General features: G+C 34.9%; 3 protein-coding genes across 6 annotated transcripts in view; 1 reads left to right on the top strand and 2 right to left on the bottom strand.

Moving 5' to 3' along the window:
• The window catches only part of LOC132110792 (centrosomal protein of 170 kDa-like), a 42401-nt gene extending 39798 nt beyond the window's left edge, over positions 1–2603 (top strand). For all 4 annotated transcript variants that reach the window (XM_059517741.1, XM_059517743.1, XM_059517740.1 and 1 more), the window contains 2 exons: positions 584–635; positions 945–2603. In XM_059517741.1, coding sequence (XP_059373724.1) covers positions 584–635; positions 945–1189 — 297 coding nt within the window. In that variant the 3' untranslated portion in view covers positions 1190–2603. The remainder of the gene's footprint in view (positions 1–583; positions 636–944) is intronic.
• Positions 2604–2605: 2 nt separating this feature from the next.
• On the bottom strand, positions 2606–6425 carry dync2li1 (dynein, cytoplasmic 2, light intermediate chain 1). Its single transcript, XM_059517745.1, has 13 exons — positions 6327–6425; positions 6042–6177; positions 5871–5905; positions 5708–5777; positions 5525–5613; positions 4903–5083; positions 4745–4813; positions 4507–4584; positions 4209–4288; positions 4026–4096; positions 3705–3802; positions 3532–3624; positions 2606–3006 (listed from the first exon to the last, which is right to left on the bottom strand). Exons 1-13 carry the CDS (start codon positions 6338–6340, stop codon positions 2944–2946), a joined length of 1077 nt encoding a protein of 358 aa, XP_059373728.1. The 5' UTR covers positions 6341–6425; the 3' UTR covers positions 2606–2943.
• Positions 6426–7101: 676 nt separating this feature from the next.
• Positions 7102–18378, bottom strand: abcg5 (ATP-binding cassette, sub-family G (WHITE), member 5). The gene is made up of 13 exons (XM_059517739.1): positions 18218–18378; positions 17312–17433; positions 15126–15262; positions 13869–13967; positions 13550–13682; positions 12810–12949; positions 10759–10888; positions 10463–10676; positions 9904–10109; positions 9244–9382; positions 8917–9102; positions 7890–8002; positions 7102–7544 (listed from the first exon to the last, which is right to left on the bottom strand). Exons 1-13 carry the CDS (start codon positions 18376–18378, stop codon positions 7360–7362), a joined length of 1965 nt encoding a protein of 654 aa, XP_059373722.1. The 3' UTR covers positions 7102–7359.
• Positions 18379–18466: the final 88 nt, after the last annotated feature.

Genomic DNA, 18466 nt, shown 5'->3' with positions numbered 1-18466 from the left:
TCACCCTCAAGCCACCCTAGATGTATGACTTTCTTCTTTCAGACAAATCCAATCAGGATTAATATAGTACTTTTGCTAAACAAAGGAAACTTTGCTTCCATTGTATACAAAATCCTCTTGTGAGACTAGCATACTCTCATCAGATTTAGGCTATGCCTACGTCCTGCGTCATCCGCTGGAACGCCAGTTTGAACCAGTTAGCAGAAGCTAGAGATTACTGTTTATAAAGTTTTAAATATGGATTTTTTTTTTTTTTTTTACAAAAACGCATGGATTCACTTCAGGAGGCCCTTATTCACCCCCCCGGAGCTGTGGGGCACTTTTTCTTTTCACTTCTTTTAAACTATTGAAAAATAAGACCAATTCACTGCCATTATAAAGCTTGGAAGAGCCAGGATATTTTTTTTTTAATCCAATTGGATTTGTCTGAAAGAAGAAAGTCATATACACTTAGGATGGCGGGAGGGTGAGTAAATCATAGGGTCATTTTCATTTTTGGGTGAACTATCCCTTTAAATGCTGAATGTCTTACAGTAACAGATATTGATCTGTACTTCTGCTAATTATTCTTCATGCCATTCAGGAAATTTCATCTATACTGACAGAGCTAAAGAGGGTAGAAAAACAGCTTCAAGGTAAGACTTACACCACATCTGCACTAAATGAAACCGCAGCACAATGCAGCTAAATTTCGCTTGACTTGATCATCTTCTAAACTGTCCACAAGCATTTGATGCAGCACATTTCTATTTTCGATATACTGTACAATTTTTTTTTTTTTTTTTAATATTTTATTATTTGATAATATAATTAAATATTTTCTGACTGTAACATCATTGTCAACTTGTGATGTTTTTGGTCTAATTTAAATAAGTATATGCAGGTTTAGCAAAACAAAATACATACACATTCACATTTTCTGATGCGTTTCTCTGTCCCTGCAGTTATAAATGTCATGGTGGACCCTGATGGAACCCTTGACGCTCTGACCAGCCTCGGCCTCACAAGTCCAACCACCACCAAACCCAGAAGCAGTCCTGGGTCTCAGAGCACATGGGGGCCTCTGCCCAGTAACGGAGCCCCTCAGCCGCCAACAACGATCAGAACCAGCCCAGAGAGACCCAGTGTAGGACTCAACTTCAGCCGCTCACACCCCACAGGAGAGGAGAGTGCCATCGCTAGCAAATAAAAGACTTTCTGTTAGTAAACTGGATTAATAAAACTACATACTGTAACTTGTTCCCGAATGGATCTTTTAATGTGTAGATATAATGTACTGTGCCCTTCTACAGGATTCTGTATGAGGTCTGTTTGTTGTTTTATCCCGTTTTGTAACCTTTAGGATTACAACGGTGTATCTGGACTGACTGCTTAGCTCAACTAAGCAAAACCGCACCAAAACACCGACGGCTGCATGTGACAGGAAGCAAGTGGCCATCCAAGCCCAATGAACTGGCAGACGTATCCCTCGTGAACTTAAAAAAACAACTCCAGTGCCTGTCTGCTCTCCTCTGAGCTTACCAACACGTTCTGCAGTTTACCAAACTGAATACAGCAAACTATGTGCAAACTCAGCAATTGTATTTTGAAATTTGTCTATTTAGATAACTGTAATTTTTGGAAAATGTTTTAGATGTTACATTTTGTGCATTCAAGCTATTCTGAATTAGCTTAATAAGGTTTTTTTTCATGTAATGAATTTGTATCATTGAAAACTGAAATATCCACTGCGATTCTTTGCATACTGTAATTTTGTAGTTTTCAATTACTACAACATAAAGAGGGGGAACTTGCAGTCAAATGCATGACATGCACTAATGGACTGGTAAACTGCACCCTGGCTAAATCAATTTTTGCCATTATGCTACTTCGATCAGCACAGCTGAATCAGCCTTATGACTACAAGCGTGTGTGTACTAACATTTCTGCATAGACAGACGTCTGTCTTCATGACACTCTGATACCATTCTAGCCACCTTCTCATTACTGTTACCTGTTCCTTCTGCTGCTTGTCTGTTGGTGTAAACCTGAACCACTTTACCTGGCCTTTCTTTAGGAGCCCTGTAGGAAGAATATTTCTGAAAGTGAATAGTGTAACTGTAGACTTAGACGATAGTGCAGACTGGTACCTGACAGAATACATTCAGTAGGCTTTCCTTTGTTTTCTACATGTATGATGTCACCAAGTGCCCAGTATTCTCAGCTTAGTCTTTCGGTCTTTGAGGATGACAAGACTTGATTCATTGTAATATGGTTTCATTTTGCACATCAGAGGAATAATGTGAAATGAAGTAGTCAATTCAGGGCACTTAAAAGATTGGGACACCACTAAATCCCACTGTACTCACTACAAGATGCCTTTCCAGTGGGACGCCCCTCTGACAAAACAACCTGTTTGTATGAGAGACAGCAGATAAAGTGCTTGGTACATTGATTTCCCCTGTGGTTTACACATTGTGTATCATATCAGTGTTTTTTTTTTTTTCTTCGTTGTTTTTAATGTATTTTTTTATTTATTTTTGTTTCAATTCATTTAATTGTTATGGCACTTTTTTTTCTTTTTTACATAATTTTGCATATTCTCAATAAAGGGGGGAACAGCATATTAATATAAGTTTTTGTTTAATTTCAGAGTTGAGCTGTGTGATATGTCCAGCTGAAATAATTTGATATTTCACAAGGAATGCTTTGATAGGGCAATATTCAAAATAATGCATTTAATAATTCATTCACAAAATGCATTCTCCAAATTGTATTCAACTACAAAAAAGAAATATGAGCTACAAAGGTTAACCACACAGACAGCCATATTACCATTATACATAATAGCAATATTCATACATGAAGACATTTCATTCTTTATGGTACACAATGGAAAGTGGATGAAGTCCAGTACAATGCATTAATACAGATGTAGGTCTTCTAAAGGGTTTTGAATGAAGTCTATGGATCTAGAGCCAAACTTTTCCATGACTTTGCTTGTTCTCTCTTGTACTGCTCCAGCTCCTGAGAAAAAAAAACAATGCAATGTTTCTTCTCTAATACATTAAATGCATTTGTGCACCGGATAGTTTAACTAAAGTGCAGTCTATCAGATTTCTACATTTTCTAAAAACTATAAACATGCTGTAAACTTGTTAAAAGTTGTTCACTGTGTAGAAAAATCATTCAGTTATAAGATTACATATTTTTTAAATCTTACATAATAGCATAATTGAACATTCTATACTGCAATCTGAGCGATTAAACTGCAATAGTGACCCTTTGCCACATATTTCCTGATAACTGCACTGCAATCACTAAGCACTCAGCAGCAACAGCCTGAATCGGAGTAGCGGAGAAGCTACTGAAGGGCAGTGAGAGCGAGGTACAGGGTAACTTTCAGTCACATACTGTACTCTGGAGGATCAGTTAATGGCTACAGTAATGAGCGAGTTTTACTGCAGGGTTATATACACACGCATGACTAGAGGTTACTAGAAGACAAACATTTGCTGAAGGGTGATTTTACAGTGACAATAATTCTATTACCTGGTCTTTCTGAGCTCTGATAGAGTCTATAAGGGGCTCACTGTACTGGGGGTCTTTGGCAGGATCTTTCAGCTCCTTACGTTCCTTGATGTTCTGAAGACAAAAAGGTCAGAGGTCAGGGGTCAGGCAGACATTATTTAACCATTATAATTGTTTACACAGCAGGAAACTACCTCAGGTGGGAAAACCCTCTCAAAAACCTTTTTCCAAAGGTCTATGGGGTTTTTGGCATGAAGAGTCCCAATATCAACATCGGAGGTTACAGGCGGCCCTAGAAGATGAATGCATTCAAAATATTTTGAACACCTACATATAGGAGTGCATAAAAATTGTATATGTAGTTCATTATACTTAGGCTTATAATTGTGTTTATAATTGTGCATTTTAAAGGCAATAAAAACTGAATGTATAGGAATATATAAATAATAATTACAATATGCAACAAACAAATTGTAACATTATTAACAATAAAAAAAGCACAATGTATATCTTACCAATCTGACTGAGGGAGTCAAAGCCTGCTGGTACTGCCAGAGGTTTGCTGGGGTCAGTAGAGATTGACTTTCTAATAGAATAGAAAATAATGAAACAACAAGACTTTATTATTGTGACTAATAAACTTTAGTAATAAAAAGAATACCCCATATCAGAAGTACAAGATAATGAAAGGTTCATACGGTCTTTCAGTCCCAAATGCCAGCTGATTAACAAAACTCCTGCTTTTAGACATTGTAGCTTCAGACTTGCTGCTGGTGAACTATGGAGAGACGGACAGCATACAAATATAACACTGACTAGAGAGAAACAGAAATGCTAAATGAGTGATTTTATAAAGCTTGGTTATGCCACAGAAGGGTGATGTCAGTTTAATGCTCCTCAGTTATTGTTTTTTGAAGCTACAAATTTCTGTAGGTTATAATCCATGATCATTTTCAAACCGCATTCTGAAATTCTGTAGTATGAAGTCGGTCTTACGATTAATGAGGCTCCGTAGAAGTGGGCTATGAAGCGTAGAGTCTTACAAATCACCTTTCTCTTCTCTGAATCAAAGTCCTATAGAATGTAAATAGAATATTATTGATGAACATAATATTATGCAAGTTTGAATTACTTGAATTACATCATTCAATGTTTGATTCGGACAGCCAAGAGGTAACTACTGAAAAAAAAAGAAAAAAAAAAAAGTAATGCTTTGACAACAGTGAGATTTTACCTGAAAGATGTCAAACTTGCTTCCAACTATGAGAAGAGGAACAGGGAAAGGGCTTATGAGCTCTCTGTCCTGTTGAAAAGAGACTGTTTCATGTAATAGACTGACACATTCAATTTCAAGCTTCATTTTTTTTTAGCAATTCTGTTACTCTCTCACACCGGATAGTCCTTGTGGAGGACTCGTGGGACTCGTTGTTTGCCAGATCTGGATTCTCCAGTCTTCTGATGTGAGGCACACACTTTCTCCACATGACTTCGAGCTGAATCAAGCAGCTTATCCATGGTCTCCCAAAGAACATTAGGTTTAGACAGATCCAGAACAAGAACTACAGACAAAGAGCTGTAAAAACAAGCACAACTGATTTGTATTTGGTGCATTTGCAACATGTATGAAAGTTTATTTCCACCACAGAATAAAAATATAAAATTAAAAAAAGTGTGAATTGTGAGAAAAAAGTAATTGCGACTTTTATTTCACAATTCAGAGTTTTTTTTCTCACACAATTGCAAGTTTATATCTAACATTTTAGGCTTTTCTGCTCAGAATTCTGAGTTTACATTTCACAATTCTGTTTTGTTTTTAAATATTTTTTTAAGGTTGTAAAAATTACATAATTTTTTTTAAAATGTAACCAGAATTGTGAGAAGAAAAAAACAACTGCAATTCTGAAAAGAAAAGTGTGAATAGTGAGATATAAAGTTACAATATTTATTTAATTCTTTTTTATAAACTTCATGTATACGACAATTTAAGTGAGTGCACAGTGTTTGCGGATCTAACCTGACATTGTCAGCCGTGATGGGAATCTGCACTAAGTCTGATAAGGACATTCCTCCTCCCAGTTCCCACAAGTGAGCGATGTCTTTAGGCTGCAGAGAGGAGGAAAATATACTCTTATATGTAAATTAAAAATGAAATTCATTTTTTATTCATATAACAAACTGAGGAGGACATTATTCATACCGTGTTATGCCCTCTTGCACGTCTACCAAAAGTGTACTCCAGTGCAAGAGTAGGTTTAGCGGTTTCATCTCTGGTTTAAAGGGTAAAACAGAAACATGAAGTGAGGTGACCGCAAAACCCTTAAGAACTTCAGATGTATAGTATGACAGTCTCTTCAACTCACCGATCAAGAAACCGCAGTAATATTGTTGTCTTGCCCTAAAACAGAGATGCGATGTAAAATGTTACATTGGTATTAGCACATACATACGTTTTAAAGCACTGTCAAATTCTAAAGATTTCAGGTAGGCCTGTGTGTTTGGAGTGATATGTTGCAGGGATACGCATAACTTACCCCTGCTTTACTGCCCATGAAGAAGACTGTTCTCTGTGTGGGAAAGTGCGCGTCCTCTTCATCCTCCTCCTCTTCATCAGTCCTGCTCTCCCTGCTGCGCACTTCAGCTGCAGCAATGTCCCATAAAGTATCCGAGCTACAAGACAACATGATCTTAATAGCAACATCTGCATGTTTACTAAAGCAGTAGGTCGAATCTCTATCTCTCTGGCTACATTAGCTTGTAAGCTAACTATCATCGAAATGGGAATAAAACAATGTTGTGTAGCTTAAACAGTCGCTTACCTTATTTTAGGCATTATCACTCTTTGTTAAAAAATAATTTACGTCTGGATTCATCGGAGATACGGGTTTTGATTCAGTTTAGTCCTGTACTGACGCTTGTCGAATGAAGGAGACGCTTGATTACCGTTGCGAGGGGTAACGTCACTGTTTGATGATGTAAGACATCTAGTGCATTATGGGGAATTGAGTTTTTCTTCATTTCTTAAACTAACTTTCTTTTCTATTCCCGTTTATCCCGAAGTGTTCTCTCTTTCCACGCGAAGTTTACAATGACAAATATAGATATTTTGAAACAGTAATTATTTTGATCTACATAGATTTGGACTGAAAATGTTTTAATAGTATTCGGTATGAGCCCTTGCGAAAAATAAACACGGTTTTATTAAATTAAAAGTATAATTATATATATATATATATATATATATATATATATATATATATATTGACAGATTAATTACCATATGTATAATCACAGTCTTAAACTATGGTTATGGGTTTATTTTTAGTAAAACCAGGGTATATTTTCATAAGAACAAAACTTATACAAACTTATACAAATAACCAAAAATAATAACTTTAGCTTTCCTCACATGAAAATGTAGTCTGTCATGCTGCAGTGACAGAACTGTTAAATGAAATCACGATGTAAACATTAATACAAGCATTCATATGAAACATTCACATGTGGATGAAAATACGCAGAACAATCATTGGTATGAAGTGGCCTTTTTCTTTAAATGCTGTAAATGGCATTTCATTCTAAAAACAACAGGTACATGTTTTATTAAACATTTATTGTATATAATAGAGTATTTACAGTCACATTAGAAATTATGATGTATACCACAAACAGTAATGGTACATTACATTTTGGAGAAATTTGATCAACAACGATGGAAAAGGTTGATGGATTCAGCTTTCATGTTCATGTTTTCTGGATATAGTTTACTATGATTTAGAGATTTTTATATACAAAATAAAGAACATAACATAACATTCTCAGGCACACCAACACATGCACACACTCAGAAGCTTAGCGTCTGATGAGGTGGTCACGTATCTTGAAGCTGATGATGCCTAGTATCACGAGTGCAGGCAGAAAGGCGTAGAGCAGGAGGAAGTCTTGTGTGTAACGCGAGAGAGCTCCAGGATAACCCTGATCTATGATCATATCCCCACTGTCCACCAGACATGATCCTGGCAAACCTGCTATAGGTGCTGAGTGAGAGGAATGGTTAGTCAGAGGACATCTGTGAGGATAGCTTATGCATTATATAACATAAAATCAAAAGTAAAGTCCTTGTCTATTAGTTTTGACTAATAGCCAATAAATGCCTTTGAAATGTGCACACTTCATCTGGTAAAACAGTCCAATAATATTGATGATATCAGACATGCTGTGGGTAAAGATGAAAACTAGAAACTACTGGCAACATTAATATATCTCTCGTCAAGTTCTTATTTTAACAAGAAAGACATTAATACAGAAACTGTGCTGCAAAACATGTCATGGGTTCCATTAGAAGTATGCAATAGATTGAGGAAGAAGATAATTGTTCTTACTGCAGGTGAAGTTCAGGCCATAGAACTCCGTGACAATCAGGAGCTCACAGCCGTACTTCTGGAAGGTTAGATAACTCAGCCACTGGAACACCACAGGCATTTGTTTAAAACTCCTAAAAGGAGAAAATTTATGAAGTTTATCGTCAAAAAAACAAACAAAAAAAATCTAAATTTGTTTCTTCATCAGAAAATATTTGGTGACTTTTAGCAGTACATGACTTGCTCACAAATGGATCCTCTGCAGTGAATGGGTGCCGTCAGAATGAGAGTTGATAAAAACATACAAATCATAATCCACATGACTCCAGTCCATCAATTAAGGTCTTGTGAAGTGAAAAGCGGCATGTTTGTAATAAACAAATCCATCAAGACATTTTTAACTTCAAACCGTCACTTCTGGCCAAAACACCACAAGAGTCCAAATTCTAAAACATTTCCTCCAAGTGAAAAGAAAAAATCCATCACCCATTATCAAAACATATTTGTTTAGAACTGTTTTGGACTGTTTGTGCTTGACTTGATATGTGCATAGTTCTCTCCTGATTCATATGAGATTTCAACTGGAGAAATATTTTGGCCAGAAGCAACAGTTTTACGTGAAAAACTTCGTTATGGTTTTGTTTATTATAAACCCGCAGCTTTTTGCTTCCCAAGACATTAACCGATGGATTAAAGCCCAATTGTAGATTATTGTGAAGTTTTTATCAGCTGTTTGAACATTATGACGGCACCCATTTACTGCAGAGGATCCAATGGTGAGTAAGTGATGTAATGTTACACTTCTCCAAATCTATTCTGATGATGAGACAAACTCATCTACATCTTGGGTGACCTGAGAGTGAGTACATTTTCAGCTATTTTAAATTTTAGGGTGAACCATCCCTTTAATATGACATTGTGCATTGATTTAAAAATAGACATACTATGTTATGTAACGGATGGAAATATTATAAAATCTATAATACAGAACATAATGCCTTCAATGCACATTATGGCAATGTTGAATAAATCAAAGTCATTTCTTCACCTTAGAAATCCAGATCCCACCATGATTCCAGCTATATTGAGTAGAGCGACCCCGCTGTTGACCATATTGGGGTCCTGAACAACCCCCAACAAGACCAGTGTTAAAAGTTCACCTACGATGTGAGGAACCATGACCACGGCAGAAAAACACACAAAGCGCATAGGATCTGGGTTCATGCCAACAGTCCTGAAACACCAAACCACACACAGAGAAACAGCATGAGGAGGACAAGTCTCTGAGGACATTCCCCTTTAGATCTGAACTGTAGTTACCCTGACCCGAGCTCTGATGACCCCAAGTAGCTCACACGAACACACCCACACTCACCAGTACAAGAAAGAGGTGAAGATGAACACACTGATAATACTGAAGGGCAGGATATGGATGATGTAAGCCAGAAACATCTGCCACTTTTGGTACAAGCCATCTTTACTCTCCTGGTCAGCGATGGCTCTTAAAGCAGGAACTGTTTAAAAAAAATTATATATACTGTATAATCTATATAATTTAAACTGCATGAAAGTGAAAATACAGTAGCAGACATGCCTTGTGTTAACAATTATGTGTTATCACAAGTCCTCTAAGTTCAAGGTTAAGCAATAATCATGGGCATGCTGGAGCAATTTGTTAGATGTGATCTCTTATCAGCCAGGAACTGATATATAACTGACTGGAATTATTCCTCTAAAGCACTGACTTAAATACGTATCTGACTTATATAGTAAAATATAGTAAATTATAGAATTTACTAATATTCTGAATTAGCTTTTTATTCATATAATTTATAACTTCATTTCATTGTATTATTTTACAAATATGTTTGCATAAGTATTTTTTCTCCTTTATCTGTTCCAATACCTGTGTCCAAAAGCACATGCCTGCAATTAGTCATATTTCATTTAAAAGAAGGAAAATACTCAACAATGAATATGTCCTCTGGCTCCAGAGATATTTTTGAGTTATGTTAACTGTGGATGAGATACTCACATAAAGCCACAGCATTCAGCATGCCAGTATAAGGTGAAGCACCCATAGATTGGTAGATGATGCCAATTCGGTCCTGCACGGCACCTTTAGTCACATCCTTATCCAGTTTCATGACAAAAAATGCAATGAAGAGGCCGTAAATGAGATTCTGAGAGAGGCGCATGAGAATGCCCATCCTGTCACGAGACATATTTCGCACTGTCCGTCTGTGTGTGTGTAAGAGAGAAAGAAATGCATCAAAAGTGCTTCATGCGGTAACCTCTAAATACATTTTATTTAAATGACTAAATAAACCACAGACCAAACACATTTTAAAGGTCAGGTCAGGTAGAAAAAGCTCTTTTAAGGCATATTTTCACTCTTTACAGTGTCATTTCATTAAAACTTCTGGAAATAAGGTTTAAGGATTCAAAGTCAGTGTCATGACAACAGACAAGGCAGAAGGGCAAACAGCAGATGAGACCAGGCAAAGAATTGTGGGAAATGGAGTCCAGGATGGAGTGGCAATGGAGTGGAGAGCTGGTGATTGTGACAGTCAGGGTCATAGCTACAGTTTTACCTGAGGAGGACATTCAGTTTGGACATGCAGTTGGGAGACTCCTTGCTTTTGAATGGGATTATGGGTTTGTCTGCTCTCTGGCAGCTTTGCTCGATCCTTCCAAACATGCTTTTATAGATCTCTGAGTTCTGGTAGGCTGACGTGATGTCATGCATGCGGCTGTAGGTGACGGCTTCCCTCTCGCTGCAGCGTGTGTCCACAGAGGTCAGATCAACTATCAAATAAAAAAGGACATTTTATGATATATATATATACAAGCATTAAGATGGGTGTTCAGACAACTTCAAAAGTCGTACCATAAAAATCAAAGGGGTTGCAGTACTCAGGACACTCATATCCAGAACTGCTAAAGAAATCCACCATCTCTTCAGGCTCCCCACAGAACACCAGTTCCCCTCGGCTCATGATTGCTATTCTGTTAAAGATCTGCAGATATTTATATAGCTTTCAGTCATCTGACTTTGTATCATGTGGGCTATCACAATTCATGCTATATTTCATGAATAATTCACTACACTTAATGTAAAATATGCTAATTGAATATCACTGTTTTCATATGCACAATGGTGAAGGTGTTTTACAAGTTAGTTTTTGACTAAAATATTTTTTTTAAAGTCTCTTACATCATTGTATTATTGTATTATTGTTAGGGTAATACATTACAAAAAGGTCCCATAAGTTAATGCTAGTTATTGTGTTAACTAACATTAACTAACCATTAGCAATATATTTGTTGTATGTGTAGTATTTATTGATCTGTTTGAAGTAGTTAATAAAAATAATTGTTCTTGTTACCGTTTTATCGTTTTCTTTATTTTTTTAAAATACAGACAAAAACCATATAGACATGCTTTATTATTATTATTATTATTATTATTATAAAATATTTAGCTTCTTGTTTAAAATCCTCATTATATATATATATACAGTACAGACCAAAAGTTTGGACACACCTTCTCATTCAAAGAGTTTTCTTTATTTTCATGACTATGAAAATTGTAGAGTCACACTGAAGGCATCAAGGGCTATTTGACCAAGAAGGAGAGTGATGGGGTGCTGCGCCAGATGACCTGGCCTCCACAGTCACCGGACCTGAACCCAATCCAGATGGTTTGGGGTGAGCTGGACCGCAGACAGAAGGCAAAAGGGCCAACAAGTGCTAAGCATCTCTCGGGGAACTCCTTCAAGACTGTTGGAAGACCATTTCAGGTGACTACCTCTTGAAGCTCATCAAGAGAATGCCAAGAGTGTGCGAAGCAGTAATCAAAGCAAAAGGTGGCTACTTTGAAGAACCTAGTATATGACATATTTTCAGTTGTTTCACACTTTTTTGTTATGTATATAATTCCATATGTAATTCAACATGTGTTAATTCATAGTTTTGATGCCTTCATTGTGAATCTACAATTTTCATAGTCAATGAGAAGGTGTGTCCAAACTTTTGGTCTGTACTGTTTATATATATATATATATATGAGTAAAGTATTTTTAAAGCCTCTTAAATAATTGTATTGAATTACTAATTACTATTGTTGCTGATTTTATTAATTTATTTTTTGCTTTTATTTTTTTCTAGTTGCTTGTTGTTATTTTTCTAGACTATTTATGTTTTAAAAAGCATGTGAAAAACATGTGAACCCACATTATTCAGATCGTATTGAATTATTATTATTTGACTTAATTTTTTGCTTTTATATTGTTCTTGTGTTTTTGTCTGTTTTTTTTTTCATTAATTTTGACAAGTACATTTTTTATTATTATTATATATATATATATATATATATATACACACACATGTAATTTTATATGAACCAACATTTTTATCATCATCAACATTTTTGGTCCATTTCTCGAGAAGAGACTCAAGAATAAGTAAAATATGTAACCCTGGACCACAAAACCAATCTTAAGCATCAATTTTTTTTGATATTGCGATTTATACATCATCTGAAAGCTGATTTTTTAGGATAGGACAATATGTGGCTGAGATAAAACTATTTGAAAATCTTTTAAAGTTGTACAAATGAAGTTCTTAGCAATGCATATTACTAATCAAAAATTATATTTTTATATATATTTATGGTAGGAAATTAAAAAAATATATTTTAATGGAACATGATCTTTACTCAATATCCTAATGATTTTTGGCATAAAAGTTAAATCGATAATTTTGACCCTACAATGTTTTTTTGGCTATTGCTAAAAATATACCCCAGTGATTTAAGATTATTCTAGCACAATAGTCCTTCAGGTTACCAGCCCTGAGCATTAGCTACTGCAATGGCAATCTTTACAGTTAAGTGCTTCAACAGAATGAGTTCCAGAGGCTTCCACTGTGTCTGCTCACCCTGAAAAGTTCTGAACGGGGCTGGTGGATGGTCACTATGACGATTCGATCTCTTCTGGCCAGTTCAGCCAGCAGCACCACGATCTGATTAGCCGTCATGCTGTCCAGTCCTGTGGTCGGCTCATCCAGGAGAATCACCTCTGCCATGACAAACCGGAAAATGGAAAAACAGTAGAAGAAAGAAACCAAATGAGAAACTTTTAACAAAGTCCACTTTCTGTCCTATGAGAGACAACTTTGAGTGTCTTCTTAATTCAAGTTATTAAAGCAATTAATTGAATTTTCCTTTGTCTAAAGTTAGAGCCAAATTAATTGGCTGATGAATTCATTTACTGCTTGATTGGAGAAGGCAGATGAAAGCCACTTATAATTGCTGGTTTGTGTTCAGTTTGGAGTGGGCTCGACTAATCCATAGTCCACGGTCCCACGAGACCCAGATAAACGATCCAAAGGGACCCTCATAGACCTCGGCTTAATATTAAAAATGTGATAACCCTGTCAGCCACTTTTAATATTCTACTTCAGTCCCTTTCACTCATTTGTCCATTCCTAAATAATCCTTTGAAGGGCTTTGGGTCGCTGTGCTGGTCACTCTGCTTTTAAATAACATTTAGTCTCTATTACATGCAAGCAAGGAAATGAACACACACTACACTGTGTTTGTACCATAAACATAAAGAAACGTTATACTATTATGGGCTATTATTAAAGAGTCTCGGGCAGGTCAGAGGGCAGCTCACTTGGGTCCTGAAGCAGCTGGCTGGCAATGGAGACCCTCCTTCTCTCTCCACCAGAAATGCCAGGGAAAATGCGGCCTCCAATCACGCTGTGAGCCACGTGTCCCAAACTCAGCTCTACCATGACTGCAGCTACCTAACATGGATCAAACAGGGATCAGCTTATTAAAATATGAATCATGTCTCCATCATAACTTCAGGAAAGTTAAGGTATCTGTAGGTATTTGAGATTTCTGTATGCATTTCATTTTAATCGGTTTTGATGTCCATATTTCCATATCTGTGGTGATGTGGCAACTATCTGTGAAGGGAACGAGCTCACCTTCTTGCGTATGGCCTCAGAAGAGTGTTTTCTCAAAGCAAGCTGAGCAGTGTATGTCAGAGTCTCCTCCACAGTCAGATAGCTCAAGAGACTGTCACTCTGAGAGAGTAAAAAATCGATATAAGTGTGCATGTATCAATGGGTAGAGGACCTGTGCTTTAATTTAGCCGTAAATGCATGATGGTGCACATTATCGACACTTACAACATTACACAATTTGTAAACTTTGCTCCTTAGTTTAAATTCTTATCTGTATCTGCAGTTTAGGTATTATGTTTATCTATTCCTTTTTTAAGATGAGTCAGAAGGTTGTGGGGTTTGTGCGGCGTGTCTGTTTGTATCTGTAATTGTTGTGAAGTTCACGCTGCTGAAATTGGACTAGAAGCAATGCTACAATAACCTCTACTATTGTGAAAAAAAAAAAAAGTTCACATAGAGTTAAAGACCATTTTTAATTACTGGACTAGATTTATAGCTTCTTTGCATCTAAATTTAATCTGTAAAAATGACCTGCAATAATGGCCGTCTCTCCATACTTATTTAATTTTCCAGAAGATACACATGAATAGCTCAGAAGAATAATGTAATGAGCTCATGTGTAATGGCTAATTTCAGAGTTAACTCTACAAACCTTTCTTTTGCAAACTTTACTGTATTTGTTTAAGTTTGGTTGTGGCAGACTTGACCTTTAGTTACCTACACAATTGCTTTTCATCTATATATACTTTCTACAATTTTTACCGTCACATGTTGCCTGTGAGATTTAGATTGACCTGCACATTTAGAGTGCACTGTGGATGTAAATGTATTATACATTCTACTGTTTAATTTTGTCCATTGTGATATTTTCTGTTAAAATCACTTAAAATCAAGGCTGGGATGGATGACTTATACCAGGAAATTAATTTCTAAAGGGGACAGAGTTTACGTTTGAAAACATTGTATTTTAATACTATTTGTGACCACACATTTGCACAAATTGTTTTATCTTCATTTTTTAAATACTATATATGGTTAATCTTTTCACTTCTTTGAACACTTGAATTATCAGAATATAAAATGATATTTTAGTATATTGAAGTTTAATCTTTTGCTAGTAGGTATAATAGGTTTTTGTAATATAATAGAATGTTTGCTTATTTGTAGATCAGTACAAATTAAAAAGCTGCACTAATCTGTAGTTGTCACATAATTTAATATTTTTATATTTATATTCTTATGTTCATAGTAAAAAACAAAAAACAAACAATAACTCACCTGGAGCACATAAGAGAAACAGTCTTGAAACTGCTCTGTTTTCAGCTTTCTTCCATTCACAAAAACCTCTCCTAGGAGTTTTCCAGAATTCCCGATTCGTCCTGCTATAGCATCTAACAGAGTGGTTTTTCCAGAACCTCGATAAAGACATCATCAAGCTTATTAACCTTTTGATATATTATCATATGACACTTACATTTAAAGAAATTATATTTGTAACTTTATTTTTTTAACTGCAATATAAGTTGCTTTATATAGTTCATTGCTTGTTCATTTGAATACTGCTTATTCAGTGCTTTAATAATGCATGTGACAAAGAATAATAGTCATCTGTGAGAACATGATTTATAAAAAAATGTTCTGCTTGTTTTGTTAGTCATGCTCTCAAACTCTAAGTAAATAAACATTCCTTAAAATTTCGTCATGCACTATTACAATATTGTTGTGAAATACAAAAAGGAACTCATACTGTAGCTAAATATTTAGACTGTATCACTATGGCATGCTGTGGGCTCCGATATTAAAATGTGTTAAAACTCATAGTCACATAGCTATTCTGGCTCACGAGTTGTGAGTCACTTATCTCACTTCCCCAGAACTCCCATTATCTGTAGTCAGTAATCTTTTTAACCTTTAGATATATCGTATGACATTGACATTTAAAGAAATTATATTTTCATTTCTTACGTAATGTAATTTGCTTTACATAATACATTGCTTTGTTCATTCTGATGCTTACTGCTTATTAATTTCAGTGTCTTAATAATGCATGTGTAGTGAACAACAGTAAGTACTTTTGTACTTTTACTACAGTAAAACTGAAGAGAACGTCATCCAAAAACAGAGTGGTCTTTTCTGAACCTTGAGAAAGACATCAGCAAGCTTATTAACCTGATAAGATATCATATAATATGACACTAATATTTAAAGAAATGATATTTCCAGCCTTACGTAATGTAATCCGCTTTACATAATTCCCTTATTCATTAGTGTTATAGTCACTGAGACAATAATGTAGTTTTTATTTATATGTTGAATCAGTTTTCATCTTTATATTTTAATTTTACCGTAGTTAAAGTTTTGCTAATTTCACTGTGTTTTTGTCATTGTTTGTAGTTTCTGTTATGTCTATATAGTTTTTATTCATTTTTATTTCAGTTTTAGTTTTAGTTATTTTAGTAAATCAAGTTAAATCAAATTAAAAGGAGAAATGTTGCATTGGCAAACAGTTAAAATAAAAGGTTTATATATATATATATATATATATATATATATATATATATATTCTATGTCAATGGTAAAAGTAAAAATTATTATTATTTTTTTTACTTTTTTTAAATTGTTTTAATTTTAGTCTTAGTTAACTATAATAACCACGGCTTATTTTATTGCTCACTGCTTATTCATTTCAGTGTCATAACAATACAATAGTGGGAAGATCTGTGAGAAAATACTTTATAATCATTTTTATTTTATTTGTATTTTTTTCACTTGTTTGCACGCTTAAATTATCAGTAACTTAGACTGTTATTTTAGTATACTGAAGTTTAATGTTTTAATTATAGTATAATACGTTTTGGTAATATAATATAATAAGAAGATGAATACATTAAATGTTGGCACTCTTATTGATTAGTGCTGGCTGGAATTATTGCTAAATCAGATCAGATTTAATGTGCTTAATTCTTCAATAATTTTTTACTTTTACTCAAGTAAAATTTACTCTCTGTTCGAAAATAATGAGGTGGTCCCTCCTGAACCTTGAGAAAGATTTATTGATCATTAGGTTACCCTTTTGATATACATTGACATTTAAAGAAATTATATTTTCAGGATTACATAATGTAAGTTGCTTTACATAGCACATTGCTTTGTTTATTCTTATGCTGCGTATACATTTCTTACAGTCTTAATAATGCATGTACAGTGAACAACAATGGAAAGATCTGTGAGAATATGATTTTTTTTTTATATTGTTACTGCTTCTTTTGTAGATGGTCAAGCTCTCAAAAATAAACAGAAAAAAATCTCCCCATTCACTATTCCAATATCATTGTGAAATACACAAATGAACTCATACTGTAGCTAAATATTTAGACTGTGTCACTATGGCATGCTGTGGGCTCCGATATTAAATGTGTTATAACTCATATAATAATAGTTATTCTGCCTTTTGAGTCACTTACCTGAATTCCCCAGAATTCCCATTATCTGCCCACTGTCCACATGAAATGACACTTGATTCAGTATTTGTCTTGTCCATTTTTTTCTGAAAGATGAAAGGTCCCACCAGGGTCCTACATGTTCACTGTAACACACACAAGCAAACATGAAATGGCCACAAGAAGTGGTTTTCAGTTTGCCAGTAGTTTGTTTGAAATTTCAATGAAAAAACAAAGATTAATAAAAAAAGATTAATAACCCAACAATGATTGCCAAAGATAAAGTCAGCTGATGAGAAAATGTCAGATTGCTTATGGAATTTAAACATTTATTCACTGATCGTTTCATGTCAATTGCATATTTAAGGATTATAATATGCTGATAACTTTGATAAATCTGGCCTTTGATTTGCTCAGAGTACGTGTGCTTTTTGACGGCAGCATCAGATGCTGCTATTTTATATATAAACAATTCAGCAAATAAAAACATTTTTTATTTTATATTTTGACATCGTGTTCAGATTAATCAATTTAAATTTTCAAAATTGTGTTCTTTTCCAGGTTTCAGGTTTTACTGGAGGGGTCCAAAAATACTGTTTTTAAACTAAAATTAACTGCATGTCAAGTTGTATATTGAAAGTATGTGCATTAGAAAACTAAACATAATATTGACGTTTGTGCTAAAGTACAACAGCTGTTTGGTCATATAAATGTATCAGGTGCAGTTGTCTATTAGCAGCTAGACTGAGTGTACTGTAAAAAAAAAAAAAAATAATAATAATTAAATGTGTTTGAAGAGAGTGTCAGTTAATTAAAAACTTAACGGTTTACCAATAACCATGTGCTAAATTTTCATAACTGTCACAGACTGTGAATTAAGACAATCACCCATTTCACTGCTTTCATGTCATGTCAATGTTGTATTCTCACCTCACAGTATAGGACACATTTTTGACGCTCAGGCTGCATGACGAACCGACGTAATCCGGCTTTGGTTGGGACGTTCCCGTCTCTGACACCTGCTTAAAAGTTCCATTTAACCTATTATTTTGGAAAACTTCCTGTAATGAATATGAATGTGACTGACTCATTGTCTCTCATCGATGGTCAAACTAATTGTAATATTCTCAGTGTGATAGATCCTCGTCTTCAGCTGTCTAAACACTACGGCTCATATTG

This window comes from Carassius carassius, chromosome 30 (assembly GCF_963082965.1).
Source record: "Carassius carassius chromosome 30, fCarCar2.1, whole genome shotgun sequence".
In the NCBI taxonomy this organism is placed as follows: Eukaryota; Metazoa; Chordata; class Actinopteri; order Cypriniformes; family Cyprinidae; genus Carassius; species Carassius carassius.
Note: the sequence above shows the minus strand (reverse complement) of the source record. Positions and strands in the feature narration are given on the sequence as shown.